General features: G+C 33.2%; 2 protein-coding genes across 2 annotated transcripts; one reads left to right on the top strand and one right to left on the bottom strand.

The window, feature by feature from the left end:
• Positions 1 to 259: 259 nt before the first annotated feature.
• On the bottom strand, positions 260 to 11,091 carry mtch2 (mitochondrial carrier homolog 2). Its single transcript, XM_056461848.1, has 13 exons — positions 10,940 to 11,091; positions 9,198 to 9,282; positions 8,962 to 9,068; positions 8,207 to 8,230; positions 8,010 to 8,066; positions 7,720 to 7,777; positions 7,575 to 7,626; positions 7,423 to 7,482; positions 7,160 to 7,253; positions 5,905 to 5,952; positions 4,611 to 4,678; positions 3,769 to 3,844; positions 260 to 1,119 (listed from the first exon to the last, which is right to left on the bottom strand). Exons 1-13 carry the CDS (start codon positions 11,024 to 11,026, stop codon positions 1,033 to 1,035), a joined length of 903 nt encoding a protein of 300 aa, XP_056317823.1. The 5' UTR covers positions 11,027 to 11,091; the 3' UTR covers positions 260 to 1,032.
• A 1,572-nt stretch (positions 11,092 to 12,663) lies between these two features.
• On the top strand, positions 12,664 to 16,585 carry c6ast1 (six-cysteine containing astacin protease 1). Its single transcript, XM_056461847.1, has 9 exons — positions 12,664 to 12,745; positions 13,044 to 13,131; positions 13,251 to 13,281; positions 13,378 to 13,443; positions 13,553 to 13,705; positions 13,789 to 13,906; positions 14,662 to 14,840; positions 15,934 to 16,015; positions 16,115 to 16,585. Exons 2-9 carry the CDS (start codon positions 13,066 to 13,068, stop codon positions 16,245 to 16,247), a joined length of 828 nt encoding a protein of 275 aa, XP_056317822.1. The 5' UTR covers positions 12,664 to 12,745; positions 13,044 to 13,065; the 3' UTR covers positions 16,248 to 16,585.
• The last annotated feature ends 1,061 nt before the right edge of the window (positions 16,586 to 17,646 follow it).

The following is a 17,646-nucleotide window of genomic DNA, read 5'->3' as shown; positions in this document are numbered from 1 at the left end:
CAAAAAAAAAAAAAAAGAGAAAAAGTGAAAGCTTGACTAATTTAGCTACCCTTCGATAGATTTTTTTTTGTTCATTTGCAAATAACAGGTATATCCCCCGCTTAAGACCCCTGGCTCAAATTAATCCACAGTAAATAACAAGTACCTATTATAGACGGTAAATAAAAACAAAACAAAGCACAACCCTTCTTAAATTATCTTCACATGTTAGCAAAATTGTGATGCGGATGATGGATAAATAAAACACAAGGACCAAAACAAGCATTCTCACATTTATTTGGGTCAATTATAACATCATCGGAAATAAAAATCTCATATTTATTCTGACTAGACCAGAGCTCTGATGAAAAATGTGTGTAGAAGTTGACAACCACACCACACACACTGTCCTAAATCACTCACTGATATGAAGCCACAGTCTCTTATCTATCAAAACAACCAGGGTGGGGTCAAGCTTAGCAAACTTACGCAAAACACATCTGGTAGACATCAGATAGACAATGTAGTGGCTCAAGGTGCTGCACAATCTTCCTCTCACATAAACACACACACGCACAAATCATTAACTATTAACAGGGCAGAGAACTTCAGGTTTTTGTCAGTCAGTCAGTGCATGAACCAGTAGAAACAACTACAGATGTATAATAATTACTGTTTTACTGACAAGCATTACCAAGCAAAAAAACAAAAGGAGATGTAAGGGGCCTGTACTGGATCCAGGCACAGATGGTCTAGAGCGCCCTCAGGTGCTCTGCTGAAGTTATACTGCGGTTTATTTTCCTTGGTCATGTATACAAATCCCTGGGTATTAAAATAAAGCTCTTCATGTTCCGAAATCAAAGCAAACGACAATGTAGTGAAAATGTACTGATAAAATTAACAGTAATAATCCTGGAGGCTGATGCTGGAAACTGATTATCAAAAAACGGTTGTCATCTTAAACAAGTGCATAAGAAGGGTTAGGAGTCCAACATTGTGGGCCAGCTCAATTATATTATCAGAATTATAGACTATGCTCATGGCTTTCCCCACTCAAAAAAATCTCTTCTGCTCGATGGCATAAGTCTTCCCAGCGGGCAGCTTTCTGAAGAACAGGCTGTTGCCTCTGCTCATGTTGCCCTGAAACACACAAGGAGAGACAGGAGGAGGAAATCAGACAGGTTTCACAAATGGACACGCTGCAAAAAAAATCATTAAGAACGATGCTAGTGGTTCAATGCAGAAAGCCAATACTAGATGGAGAAACTTTAGGCTTATGATGGTCTCAAGTGTTCTTGTTGAGATTAATTGCAAAACCTTTTGTCATGGTATAATCACAACTTGACCTAAGCTGTTACTTTTACAGGTATAATAAATAAAACGTACTTGGTGTATTGCTTTATATACATAAGGGCTGCATGACATTGGAAAAAACTGATATTGTGATATTTTATATTTCTGCAATAAATATTGAGATATAATTATAGTTTCACAAGATATAACACTATATTCGACAGTTTTGAAAGTATTCAGGTATATAAATTTAATAAATTTCAATGCAAAACAGTGCTTTTCCTACTTTGTGTTGTCTCATTTCTAGTCCAAATATCTAAAAAAAAATCTAAGATCAAGTAAAAATCTTGTTTTTATTTTCAAATTCAGATGAAATAAGGCAAAATTAAGAGTTTTTACTTAAAAAAAGCAAAAGTATCCGCCAGTGGGCGAAGTTTAATAACTAGTTTTCGCTTTTAAATGTAGATATTTGAACTAGAAACAAAGACAAAAAAAATTTTTTTGTTACATAAACTTTATAAATTCTGTATAATAACAATGATTAAATACAATTCTGTAGCTCCTGGTGAACTATAATCCAGACTTAACATTGCATATCTTTGCGTTGTGTTCATTGCAGGTGTGCACATTGCGATATTAATGCTGAAACGATATATTGTGCAGGCCTAATATACATGCAAGTAAACAAATTCATTTGCTAAATGGTTATGGAGTACAATAGGTAACACTTTACAAAAAGTCTCATTAGTAACGGTTAGTTTATGCATTAAAGTGAAGCTTGAGAAAAGGCCACACTTGTTACAGTTACCATGTTAATATTCATTTATAACCATAGAACAGAATTTTATTAGTCATTAACTTCATTTAACAAAATTATTAGGCCTTGTAATCAGATTATTACTATGATTTTTTTAACCTTATTTTTCATTGCATAGGACAGTAGAGTTGAGACAGGAAAGTGTGGGGAGCAGAGAGAGAGAAACAAGATAGACAAAAGACCTCAAGCCGGAAATCAAACTCAGGTCACCGTGAGCAGGCCCAAAGCCAGCCTGGTGGAAGGGGTGGTTCTTTTTTTTTTTTTCTTTTTTTTTTAAATCAAAAAGTGATTTTTATTATTATTATTTTTTTGCAATAATAATTATTATTATTACTACAATTATTAGGATTTAAATACTGTATTTTTGTGACATTTGAAGCACTATTTTTAGCTGAATTAGCTTGTCGGATGGTCATCATAACCACTTTTTGATGTACCAAAAATATTTCCTAAATACTTAAAATAAAGAAATATGACAAACATTTATTTTTAAAATACAAATTTATGACATCATATAGCATTGGAAAAAGAGTTTTAAACTAAAAACTGAAGCCTATTGTAATTTATTAGGCAAATAACAAACTGGCCAGCACATTCAACTTTCCTCAGTCAGAATTTGGTCATTTGAATAACACAAAATCATTCACAAATTGAGCTTCACAAATTGTCTAGCCTCTCTTGTAAAAGTGCTTCACACTTTTTTATTGGGCATGTTTTCTTTCAAGAATAAGATCCAAATTTAGAAGAAAAGTTACTTGTCAAATGTTTTCTACAGGTGTGAAACATGACTTCCCTTATGTCAGATGTTTTCTTACACAGCTGGATGTCGGACTCTTGAATAATAATTTTTTGCATTGGCCAAAACTGATTAACTTAAGTCACACCAGGATTCTGCTTGGTCTTAAAAACCTTTTTCGATGTGTTATTTTTACTATTTATGATGGCGTAGCAGTCAAAATAGGACAAATGAGCTCATGAATAGGACAAATTCTGAACCCGTGTCATCCAAACCCCCCTAGATGCGAGCCTGGTGAGAACTATATGTTGCTTAACCTATAAGCTATTTTCATTGTGAGTTTAGTTAAACGAACTAATCTTATTTACTGCAGTCTTACTGTACAGTGCTAATGTGCAATAGCCCTATAAATAGTCACAAAACGTTCAATCAACATTTCAGCATGTAGTAGACCAGATCAACATGTGAAAATGGTCATGTTTGAACAATTAAGTTAAATAACCAATTCAATCTCTCAGCATTCGATGCGGTTACGACAGCTGCAAATACAATGAGTATTTTTAAAAGCACTTCTTTAAATGTGTAAATAATTTTCACTGTATTTTGAAGTGTTCAATACCAGTATTCTACATGTTTCATTATCACAATATATTGAATATCGGCATATGTCTACGCTCATCCAGTCAATAGATGAGCTTACTCAAATGCCAGGAGAAACATCTTGAGCATTAAAATAATAAACAAAAAGCAGCTCTAGTTGGCTTTGCAGTTGTTTTATGCAATCACCTTGTTGGAGCAGTATGCTGTTTTAATACTATTAGACCTTTAATTCGATTAGCCTGTTTGGATTCCAATTAGCATAAGAGGCTCAATCAGCTGAAGAACTGAGACATTCAAGAACCATTAGCAAAAGTTTCATCCCAGTTACAGAAGAAGAGCTCACCTCTCGGCTCAGGTGACTCCAGCAGTGCAGCCAGTTGGGATAAATGGCAGCATAAGGTGGCAGACCTCCAGCCAGCCTGAATCACAACATGAGAAACATTACTTACAATGTATTATCTGCTTACAACAACACCTCCATTAGTCACTAATCTACAGATAATTCTAGCTCGCAGGCCAGTATATGCCACTTCTGGCAAAGGAGATGAGTGAATAAAAGATAGAAATCATCACAAAATGTTTCATTTGAAAGGTTAATGGGATAGTTCATCTATAAGGTAAAATTTCTTCACCATTTACTCACACTCACATTTAAATGTATGTATTTATTTCTTCATCAAAAAAAAGGCATATTCTGATAATAAAATATATTCAGTCATTCACATCCACAGTGGAAACAAAAAATACTATGGAAGTCAATGGCTCCTTTTTTCAACATTCTTCAGACTATCTTCCATTGTGTTCAACAGACTCCAACAGGTTTGAAAGAAGTGAATGATGATAAATGATGACAGAAATTTCATTTTTTTTGGAGAACTATCCCTTTAAAAACCCAAACTTGTTTGATTTTACTGCATACATCAGCATCTCTGGCTATTTCATGGCAAAAACGAATACAATTTACTAAAGTTTTTTTTTTTTTTTTTTAAATAACAATTTTCTATAATAAATAGGTTTTTAACGACAAACAGACATCCACAACAATAAATACTACATAAAATGAAACGCTAAAACAGTTTTTAAGTCTTATTTTTGATTTAATCTCTTTGACTGTAGACTTATTATTCATGCTCAGTAAAGACTCATTCACAAATTCTTTCACTAGTGTAAAACAACTTCCCTTACCCACAGTTATTTACTGCCATCATGTTGGACACCAATACAAATGGATAGGTCAGCATACTTGCGAAAAACTGAGCAAAGGTCAAAAAAGGAAGAAATAATGTTATTAAGAGTTAACACACAGTTAATCAAGTCAGTTAATCAAAACAGTTCTTCACAAACATACTAGTAATAGAATCGCAATTGGCTTGTATGTTATTTTTATTTAATGATGAAACAAACAAATCCTCTCTCAAATTTCTCTTTCAGGTGATGCTGTGTTGCATCTTTCCCTTTAATTTTAGAATATATGTTATAGCAGCAGCTTATGCAGCCTATAAAAAACAATGCAGATTTCTTTTTTTTTATTGTTCAATAGTCATAAACAAAGAACACACTTCACACTACACATACATATTACATATTCAGCCACCTGTCACACCAAGAAAATTCAGCTATAAAAAAAAACAATATATAGTAAACGTATATGAAAATTAAGGTTGTGGTATATTTGTAAGTACATATTAATTTTTAATCTCCTCAGCATACACTCGTACGATGCAATTTCAATCATCCCATTAATCAACTCTTTCATTTCTGGCATTCTGGGACACTTCCAATTACGCAGGATCATCCAAGCAGCTGTAATGCATCCAATTCTAAAAAGAATTGGATTTTTACCTATATTAGGTATCACTAGTTAGACACCCAGAAGGCATAGCCGTGGCTCTACAGGTAATTCGCAGCCTAGCCACTCCTCCATTATTCTTAAAATTTTACAGCAGAATGGGTTAACTAAACAACATTCCCAGATCATGTGTAAATAAGTACCCTCTTCTTTATTGCATTTCCAACACAGATTATTTCCAGCTAGTCCCATCCTACAGTCTGGATGGTGGGTAGTAGACAATGCAGATTTCTAAGAATATACATTTGTCTAAATATATTTGAAGGCTAGGAATTAAACCACATTATTCAGTATCAGCCAACTTTAATAAACTAAAAACTGAACAAACAATTAAAACCATATGACTGAAAATACATAGGGATATTTGCTATTTTATTTGTCATAAGGCCCGTGCCCACATATTTCCTTGGGTTGACAGTTTACTGTCAGCAGCTCAGCATCTGTAGTGCTAATGTCCGCTCATTATCTCAATCTCTAACGAGTGATATAACTGCAAAATAACTGCTACAACGGCCCTGATTAATTATCAACTTATAATCCACTTAGAACAAAACTTAGTTGCAAATGGAAGTATTTACATACTTTGTACAAGAAGAGTGTTTCTTAAAGAAATGAAGTCAGAAGACTCACCCCAGTCACAGCCTGAGAGCAGTTCTTGATCTCTCCTGTATGACTCGTCTGAAAAAAAAGCAGAACATGATTAGCTCAGTATAAAATATGCACAGGTTTCCCATTCTAGCCAAATGTCAAATTACCTGACTTTCCCAAATTAAAAAGCTGAATTTCCATAACCTACAATGAATGGGAAAACAGTGCTTTAAATAATATTTTAAAAGTTTGAGCCTGAATATCGCTTATCATTAACTTAATAGCTATTATGAGAGCAACAATAAGTTGCTACATATTTTGAAAAGATATTAAAATTAACAAGAGTATCCCAACACCCAGTCTGAGAAAAGGTCATTTTGTGGGCCAAGCTCTTGAAATTTTCTGCCTTAGTAAACAGGATGGCCATTTTACAGATTGAAGACTGCATTTGACTTAAGTGACTGCCGTATGACGAGTGGAAAAAAAATAAAATGGCGCTAAATTTATTTATTGCCACACCAGCAACTTATGGCAAGATAAATATACATAAAACATTACATGATAAGAACAACTTTACATTTCAATAAGAAATGATACACAAAGTAATATATAATAATAAACTAAATTCACAAAAATTGTATATTAAAGTTTAAAAATGATTTTTCAATTCAATATTTGACAAATGAGTTAAAATTGATCCTTGTGATACCTTTTTAAAAACACCCATCACAGTGATTTCATCATAAAAAAATGTGTTTAATAGTACTTAAGTATGACATTCTAATGATATATGTTTTATATTGAGAGCAGCTTGACAATAATTACATGTTGCTCATGCATCATTATTCAATAAATACAAATGAGTCAACCTAGAGGGACCAATTTGGCATCTAGAATAAACCGAGTCTCAAGTCTATTCGCGCCTGGTCTGAAAAATAAAATTTGAAGAGTGTCTTTCATGTTTTTCAGGTCGAAATAGCACTAAAATAACCTTACCAAAACAATAGGTTAAATGTGTAAATAATATAAAGCATTAAAAAAAAATTATAAACGATAATTAAAATTAAGTCAAACAAAAGTCCATGAAATACCATGACAATACATTATTCCCTGACTTTCAATGTCTGTAATAGACCTTATAAAATTCCATGACATTCCAGAAATTGTATGACCCGAGGGAACCCTGTGTGCTATAATGATTGATACATACGCAGCTGTTCTTGTATAATGGTGTACAAATCGAGGGTCAAGATGCTTTGTAGTTTGTACAGGAGAATGTGTGTGTGTGTTTACGTACCGACTCATCTATAGTGTATGTGTTTATGAAGTGAGCAAGCATGTTGCAGATCCACAGGGAAAGAACGTCTCCCAGTAGACGAGGAATGAGGCCACTGTTTTTTACAAACATAAAAATGGAGTTAAAGACAAGGATGAAGAGGTTTCACATGAGTCATTCTATGCTGGTCTATCATTAGCTTTTTTTTATTTAGCATTTAAACAAAAATTTATTAAATGAAAACCCACAGGTTAAATTATTTGAGATCGTAATTTTGCACTCACGCAAAAAATCCCAGGATTCCCTCCTCTCTGTATATGGTAACTATGGAGTCAAAAACACCACTGGACAGAACATACATACATTAATAAATACAGAAAAAACATACATTAAGAAATATGAAAAAGTATAAAACTATTAAAAGTAAACAACTGACCTGTATTTGGCTTCTCTGCCAATAAACTGGACCATACATCTGAGTGTGATCACTGGGATGAAAAGAAAAAACACATTCTCAAACTGAGAGAAATTGAGATTCATGTCACCACTACAAAACATATATATTTAATAACTGTATTTACCATGAAAAGGGTGTGTGACAACTGTAGCACATGAGCGTGCAATCATCTCTTTAGTGGTCTGACAAGACAGATAAATAACCAGGAAAATTAAAACAAACAAACAAACAACATCAAAACATGCACAAAAATATTCTGAATAATAAAATATTATGACCAGTGCAACCACAAAAGTATGTTGATAAAATATGCGCTGCTTGTGTCTGTCACATCAAACTGTGACTGTGAACAAGTCTTTATTTACAGAAAGAAAGTGTAAAGGCCAGTCTTAGATTCTGCTTTAGCTGTCTTACCTCATTTACTACACGTTGCAGAGACCCTTCGTCTGATTTCAGACTGCTTCCCAACACCTGAGAGGACGAAGAGATAAGATTGGCATTATCAATGTGTAACAGACTCCAGAATTAAAAGACAAAATTTAAGAATCAAGGAAATGCATGTGCTGGATACATATATAACCTATATTGAACATTCATGAACGTATTCTTACCTCAATTTTTTCCTCCTGGCACTTCTGTGGGTTAAAACAGAAGGTTAGAGCCAGATAAAACAAAGTATAAATAACCTCTGCTCAACTGTGCCCAGCCAGATAAACATGAAAGTCACATTGCGACAGTCTGAACACTACACCCGGCACAGATCATGCTTACAGAAAGCTAACTAAAAGGTAGAAATACACTACATGACATTGAATATAGTGGCTGACTTTGTTAATGGTTGAATCTTACTCCACTATGACTAAAGGTCACACAAATCCAGACTATCAAGTACAGTATAACAACACAAAATACAGCAATAGACACTGCTAAGCAATAGACATCCAACAAACAAAGACAATGTTTTGTAAAATTGGCTTAAATATTGAACATGTCTGACCTGTTCTGACAGATTAATAATAATAATAAGATAAAGAACAACAATAAAACAATTGTCGCCATCATGTGTAACACTATTTACAGCACAATCTTTCAATTCCAACTCGCTAATATCAGGAGACTGGATAAGCTTTCATTTACAAGCAGCAGCACATTCATTCTGTAATTGGTGGAGAGATCTGGGTAAAAGCAGCATTTAACTTTAATGTACTGACCATCACCCAAACCTCAGTTACAGATATTTAAAATATGGGTCTTTCCCAACAGATTCCTAGCTCGTAAAGAATGATATCCTTATAGCTCTCCTCTTAGCATTTATTATCAAAACTGTTTACAACAACCTCTAAAGATCCCACTGTGCATTTCGTACCTGCAAGGCTTTACTGTGGACAATGGTGCCAATGGTCCCAGCACACAGCCTTGGGGCGAGACCCTTAAACAGACCTGCTTTTCCATCAATCTTGATAATGTGTTTGGCTGAAAAACACCAATCAAGTGTGAAAACGAAATACGTTTCTGAGAATTCTTCAAATCAACTGGACGTCATACTGTATGAGCATATGGCTATGTTAACAAAACGAAAAGCAACCAGTCACTTGAAATTACCATATGCAAAAAGCCCGGGAAGTTGGTACACTTGTCGACCAAACATATTCCGTCCTAGGGTGGGAGGGAGAGGTTCATGTCCGACCTATTTACAAAGATACAATCATATTATTGCACTTTATTGCATATTATTGAGGTAGGTGTGCAAGTGATAAATTGATTTACAACACATTTTATAATCCATACAAGTAAACAAATGTAGCCACAAGGCTGCCTTTTACGATTTATAAAAAGAGCTGATTGTAACATATCCAGCATTTTACAGGTTTTCTATATTGTGAATTTGTTTTACAAAAGATAAAAAGATAATCTACACACACACACACATATATACACACACATATACATATATATATACATATACATATATATAAGGGATGCTCTGAACACAGATCCTCGATACCAAGTACCGGTTCTGATGCTTTAATCTTTATAATGCATGAAGCACATTTTTCTTCTAAGTTTGACACATAAGTGGAGATCTCTCCTTACCTAAGAGAATAAATGAAAGATGTTGCATATAATCCCTTAAACATGTCTCTTATTTCATGTGGACATATAATGGTCAGAAGCAGCTTTACAGAAAATAACAGATAAAACAGACAAAAAATTGGTAAGAAAATGGTGGAAGAAAAATTCAACATGTCTTAATGAAGAAAAGGTTTGGAGCAAATTTCATCCTATGCATATTTGATGCATAAAAAGTTAAACAGCACACCTACAATTTCATATTTGTTCATTGCAGTAAGTACATTACAAAAAGGTATGTTATTAAATATTCAAGTCATAAAATGTGATTATCGTCCGATACCCATCAGAGCATCCCTAATTTATAAATCTTTATTCATATAAATAATATACACACTTTACAATTGATTTAACACTTCAAAAAGCGAATGTTTAATAAAAAAATCTACATTTACTTTATATATATTTATAAATGAATGTTTTATCCGTTTGCCTGTTATACTTTAGCCACCTTTGTCATCATATAAAAGAAATGAAAAGTTCAGATGAAAAAACCTCTAAGTGCCATCTCAAATTTCCATAAAAAATAAACAGCCTCCTTTGCTTATGTTGAGATATTTTACTTCAAAGACCAGGAAAAAGGGACTTATTCTTTGGCATAAAAGTGATAATACTAAACATACACACAGGAGCCTGATAAAAATGCTAATTTTACAGGAAATTTTCAGACGGTATTTAGAGGTTTATGCATCTAAACTCTTCAAATATCAAGCATAATGGCTCCCTTTAATAAAGACATCAATAGCCTGCTGTAATCTAATCAATAACCCGGAAGACAGACGAGTTTTACCACAAAACTAAATGGCACGAGACACTGGTGTGAATATGCTTCTTGTATTGTTTTCAGGGGACACATGACACATTAGAACAGTACTAGTTGTGAGTATATTTGTTAAAATACTATAATAATGATTCCTGACAGACCTTACGGGTTGACCTTTCAGAGCATTAACTCATACACTAGATCGACAGTGGTCAATAACCCTGGTAAAACAGCCAACTAACCATACAGTGATTACTGAAACCTTTATCCGTGTAAACACATCTACTTCACACAAACATACCAGTGTAGCAGAAGTAATGTTAAACAGGTTACTGTTTATAAACCAGCTGGCTAACGTTATCAACATGCTATCGAAACTGCCCGACAGCAGCGCATGTGCAGTCCCGGACATGCAAATGCTGTTATTTTGTGCGGATTGTGTAAATCCTACCTGAACTAAAACCTTGATGTACATAAGAGGGTGGGAAAGGACTGTTAATCCAGACCCAAGGAGGACTTGGCCACATGTGTCCGCCATTACCAAGACGATCCGAAACGTCCCCCTCCTTGACAGAGAACTGCCGATGGTAATACGCGAAAAACTGTGTTGCCAGATCCAGCATAAACCTAGATTTAGTTCTCCAAGCTAAACCTAAAATAAGAGATACTCCTCGCGGACAACAGACTTCACCTAAACACACGATCTTTGTGCCATTACACGGACTATTATAACTGGAATATTTCATTTTTGTATGCATGTTTTTTTAATTAAAAAATGTATATATATATATATATATATATATATATATATATATATATATATATATATATATATATATATATATATATATATATATATATATATATATATATATATATATATACACACACAAAGAAAAATTATATATATATATATATATATATATATATATATATATATATATATATATATATATATATATATATATATTTTTTTTTTTTTTTTTTTTTTTTTTAATATATATATATTTATTTATTTATTTATTTATTTATTTTTCGTTCATTCATTCATTTTCCTTCGGCTTAGTCCCTTTATTCATTATGAGTCGCCACAATGGAATGAACCGCCAACTTATCCAGCATATGTTTAATGCAGCAGATGCCCTTCTAGCTGCAACCCAGTACTGGGAAATATACATACACACTCATTCACACACATACACTACAGACAATTTAGCTTATTCAATTCAACTATACTGTGTGTTTTTGGACTGTGGGGGAAACCGGAGCACTCGAATGAAATGACCCAGCCGGGACTCGAACAGGAGTATATATACAGGAGTGATATATATATATTCAGGAGTGAAAGAGTAAACATGAATAAAAATAACGTCAAAAATAATGTTGTTGGTGTTGTTGTTGTTAAAATATTTTTTTTTATTTTACTTTACCTAAAGCAAGAAAAATGTTGCTCAAAAACAGCGGACTTGGCAACAAATTCCTATCACGTGATGAGGTTAGTCGTCTACATCTATCATAAGAATGTCTCTTCATCCTCCGGCAGGTGCCGCACTTTTACATCATATTAATAATTGTGGAATAGATTTTCAGTTGGGTTATATGCTTGAATGCAGGTTTCTGCCATTGAGCAGAATAGTAATGCGTTTTTACTTAGTAAATGAAAATATATTATAAACAGAGTAGGAAATAACCTAAATATGTATTTAAAAGTACAGTTCTGCTTATTGTGCGTATATTTTAGTGTGTTTTAGCCATGACAAAGCATGTTTTTTATTTGTAAATTTAATATGTGGATTAATTTCTTTGATTTATTTTTCATTATTCAAATGTTAATATTAAATCATGGCATTTCTTTAAGTGACATAATTTTTAAAAATGCCAACCGAATGTCAGCTTAAAGGTATATTTTACTCAAAAATATTCATTTCCTCATCATTTCCATTGAACTCTCCCTTTAACGCTTTTATGGTTTGCAGTTTTGTGACCCTGATAGAGCCATATACTGTAAATTGACTAGTGTATGTCCTTTTCTTGTTTGGGAATGAATGGGTTAATGCTTATGCGCTAAGAGGCTGGTGTTTCAGACAGAACAGAGCTTATCTGTACATCTCTGAATCATTAAGTGGTTTCATAAATTGTCTCAGATTGTCTGTAAATTTCAATTTGACAGCAGTGGAATGAAATTTTAATGGGGAGCAGAGCACTTAAAAGACTGAGCAGGAAAATGGGCTCAGTCAGAACTTTTACACCAGTGCAGGTGAGTGTCTTTCCGTTTGATCCTTTTTATTTAACAGGGATGAGATGTAAAGAAATGATTTTAATTGGGTGAATCAGAGAATATTTCAGCTTTCATTTCAGAAAGCTAGAGTGATTTATCAAAATCTAAATAAAAAATAATATTTTTAAAAAATCCTAATGCTACAATACACAAGTATGTTCAAAGTTACATTATGCAATCTTAATAATAATGTTTCATGTTGATCCTTTAAATTAAAGTAAAGTTTTATAGAGTGAGTCTTTGATGCAGTCCTTCTGCATATCTGTGTTTGATCTAGAAATCACTGGTGAACTCTCATCATGATGTTCGTGTTGGTCGTCTGTATTCTGCTGAGCTCATTTGAAGCTCAGAGTCGTACTATTGAGGTAAGAGGAGATATTTTAATAATATTAGGAATATAGAAAACTATCAGTAGCAGTCTCTATATTAAACCCTTTTTATTTTTAGTCAGTTGTTTCTAATAGACATATTATTGTGTATGCAGGATATTCTTGTGAAGAGTGCAGAGGACACTGGTAAGAAACTGCAATATGATGAAGATTCAGTGTTCAGTATAATTCAGTTAACTTTTATTTTTACTAATGCCTCAATAAACTGTCACGTCTTCTTAGATACCAGCATTGAGCGTGATATTATTTCAGCGTCAGCCTTAATGGAAAGGCCCAGCAACTTTGAAGGTATGTCTTTTCATGTCAACAGAGATAAGTAACATTAACAAGCATTAACCAGAATTATAACATCATTGAGTTTCTCCTGGAGTTTCTCTGTATGCTTAATACCATACAGGAGAGGAACTGGACGAGCCCTCCATCATGTTCGGAGACATTGCTGTAGCCACGCCATTAGAAATCACAGCTCCATGCACAGGTCAGAGCTGTAAATGGCAGACAAGCAGCAATGGAAAAGTCTTTGTGCCCTACATCATCTCTGATGAATACTGTGAGTAGCAGCTCTAACTTACTCAACACCCTGTAATGTCTCCTAACTGTTTAGACAGTGGTAATATCTGAACTTTCTAACAGCCACCCAGGAGAAGAATGTCATTTTTCAAGGCTTCAGATCTTTGGAGAAGTCGACCTGTGTTCGCTTCAGACCTCGCACAACACAGAGGGACTACATCAATATAGAGCCTAATTCAGGGTAAAAAATCTCAGTTGCATTTATGATGCCATCACCATTGCTCTATTTTTATGTTCACTTTAATTATAAATCAGTGCTTTACTGTAATTCATTAGTTTTAAGTTATGTTTTAAATATTTTTATTGTTCAGAAAACTGCAAAGGTTTCTTTGAATTAAATTATTACGAGGTTCTTGTTAAATGTTGAATGCTGAAATTAAAAGTTGAATGCTGCAGTCTGTGAAAAATATTTAATTATTATGAATGAAATAATTTTTAAAAGCTTTTTCCTTTGCAAATCTGCATTTTAAAACAAATCTTTCGATCAAATGACTCACTCACACAGTCTCTCTCCTTCAGCTTATTCCCTTCTTTATCAGGAGTTGCCAGATTGAACAAATCAGTCAATACAACAACCTTTTTACTTGTCACAGCCTACTGGCATAACAATAAAGACAAGAAAAGCATCAAGTTATCAAAAATCGGTACTATATTTTGATCACATCATTGTAAAAAATCTGTTAATTATACATTTTCACATATTTTGTGATTTATGGCTGTTGTGTGTTTAATTGTGCTTTTGAATTGCAATTTGGGACTTTGATCTCTTCCCCAATAACTACTTATGTTAAAAATGCAACTCTGCAGTTCAACAAAGTAACTTTAATTGACATTACTTTGTAATAATATATTATATGATATAAATCTTAAATTTTATAAGTAGAGGTGAGCATTTTGAAAACTATATGTGATGTTTGTCCTATGTGTGATGCACAGGTGCTACTCTTTTGTGGGTCGTCGCACTGGAGGTCAGACTGTGTCTTTGGACCATGATGGATGCATCAAACTGAACATAGTGCAGCATGAGCTGCTTCACACACTGGGCTTTCATCATGAACACAACCGCAGTGACCGTGACAGTCACGTCCAGATAGTTTATAAAAACATCATTCCTGGTATGTTTCTTTGGCATTTCTTTTGAACACTTTACACAATAATTTCTCATTGAGCAAAGGGTTTAAATATGAGTTTTCACAGCAATGCATAGAAAAAACTGATTTGGTTCCTCAAAGAGCCTTTCAGAGAAGTGTTTTAAAGAACTATTTTCTTTTAAGTGAGAATAATATATATATATATATATATATATATATATATATATATATATATATATATATATATATATATATATATATATTTTTTTTTTGTTAGTTTAATTAGGAGCCTTTTGTGTAAAAGTAATATCCATAGATGTAAAAGATTGTGCACATAAATGCTTTAAAAAAGAGTTTTTAAGAACAAGAACAGAAAAACGTCTTCCTGTTAAAAAGCAGCATTCTGTTTTAAAGCAGATGTAAGAGATTAGAGCATTTATACATTTCCATATGACTACATATCAGAAATTTAAAAAAAAAAAATTCAGCCAATTCCAATACTGATACTGATATTGGTTAAATGGTCAGTTACATACTGTACTAGCTAAATTTATTCTCCACTTTTACTAAGCGTGAATTAAATCCGTTTAACATTCAACTTTTAAATATTTAAAAAAAGGGACAAGATATAATTCAAATGAGATTTTTGCTATTCAATATTTTGTTTAACAACAGTAACTTTTATTTGACATTTTTATTTAATAAACTTAATAAATAAAGCCAGTGATGTTGCAATATGTATGTTACAAATTTTTCAGGTCCAGAAAAAATATTGACCCACTAAAGTGCCGGTGGCTTCTTTATTGCTTAAGATTGTTTTAGCCCAAATAATCCTATGGTTTTGTGCCAACACTTGATCATGGTGCACGCCAGTTGGTTTTCCAATGCACATGACATTTTGTACGAACTAGACTCTGATATTTTGTGTTATTATGAATGATTTTACTTTGAGTTAAAGTTTGATTATAAAATTACATGCAGCTCATTTCTTCAATGTAATTAATAAACCATATTAATATAATTAATCCAATATTGGGCAATACATATTGGCGCCTGATATATGAGTGCATCCCTGCTGAATATTGTCATAGAAAATTTCTATCCACTGTAATTAAAGGTCAGGAGCGCAACTTTGACAAAATCAAGACTAACAACCTGGAGACTGCGTATGACTACAGCTCTGTGATGCACTATGGAAGGCAAGTTTTCTTTGAATAACAAGGAAAATGTTGTAAAGACTAAACAGTTGTGCCTCTGGGTGTGTCTGATTAAGAGTTTTTGTGTTTGTGTGGTTTCAGGTTTGCCTTCTCCAAGAACAAAGAGGCAACCATCGTCCCTATTCCTAACAGTGGCATGACTATTGGCCGGGCTAAGAGAATGAGTTCAAATGATATTCTGCGTATTAACAGGCTCTACTGCGGAAATAAATAACACTTTGAAAGCTTCGTCAACACAGAGGGAAAATGCTATCTTCTATGAATAACGCTGATAAGAATTAACACTTTCATATTCATGAAGGTGATTTAAAGGGAACTAAACTCTGTTGAAAGTGCATTAGTTCAAATCTCTGATCTGTTTATTTTAAGTAGTTTAATTCAAGTTTTCTGAGATTTGATTGCTTCATAAGATGAAATTTAACTTTTGATTTATTCACATATCACTGAACAATGTTTACAGCCTCTTCATTTTTTCACAGAAGCTCAAGTGTGAAAGCTTGATAGGTAAGAATCTGTGAAGTTTATTCCAGAAAGTCATGTTTGATCCTACCAAGAACCTACCAAGATCAAAGTTTATATGTGAATAAAAATCAAACATTAATCGGTTAAAATCATATAAATCATATAAAATGATAATATGAAAAATGAAATGAAAATGACATCTCAAGGGGTTTATCCTAATGAATAAATAAATATCTCTTCAGAAGATTTAATAAAACTCTTAAGTTGTTTTTAGATCTCTTTACTGATGTTTTGAAGATTTGGGCGAAAGGACTGAAATCTCTCAGGTTTTATTAAGAATTTCTTAATTCGTGTTCCAAAGACAAACACATTTCTTTTAAATTTCTTTGAAACTAAATTTCTTATGTATTTGGAATGGTATAAAGGTGAGTAAATGTTGGCAAAATTTAGTGTTAAACCGAGCCTTAAATATTAGTGAAATAGTTTAATGCTTTTGCATGTTAGTCCACATTGCATTCAACTTCTGCTTTGAAAAAACATGTAATAAATTCTGTAGAAATATTGTACCTAGTTAATTCGCCTGTTTTTAATTATTGAGGGATTTCAATGATCAAGTGGGTTGTTGGTTTAGCATGTCGATGTGATGGCATGTTATGAAACATACAAATGAATAAATACATTTTCTGCTCTTCATCTGTTTTGTGCTATTATCACCGACATAGCAACTGTTCTCTACTCCACAACCATATACAGTCGTTTCTCTTAAACTGAAGGGTTTTGCAAGGTCCTCTTGTTTTGAAATAGAGTTTGAAATGGTCAGTTAAATTGTGAAATGCAATTGTGTGGTCAAATGGTGCAAATTGTTCAGAACAATTTCATACTGGTGAATATAACAGTCAAACTTTGAATCAACAAGTTAATACTCAGATACTACGTTTGTTGTAGTATAGAGAAAAACTGACACATCCCCCAAAAAGAGTTTATATACATGCCATGCATACTGAACGTGTTACAGCATTATTTTTTTTCCTGCCAGCCGTGTGGAGAAAGAGTCTGTGGTTAAGACATAGAAGATAGCCCAAGAATGCTAAAAGTATAGTTTGGTGGTTTATTTAAATGCTTGTGCATGCTACAGCTTGGTGGTTGTTTCA

Source organism: Danio aesculapii, chromosome 7 (genome assembly GCF_903798145.1).
Source record: "Danio aesculapii chromosome 7, fDanAes4.1, whole genome shotgun sequence".
Lineage (NCBI taxonomy): Eukaryota > Metazoa > Chordata > Actinopteri > Cypriniformes > Danionidae > Danio > Danio aesculapii.
The sequence above is the reverse complement of the archived record's forward strand: the minus strand, read 5'-3'. Positions and strand labels throughout refer to the sequence as shown.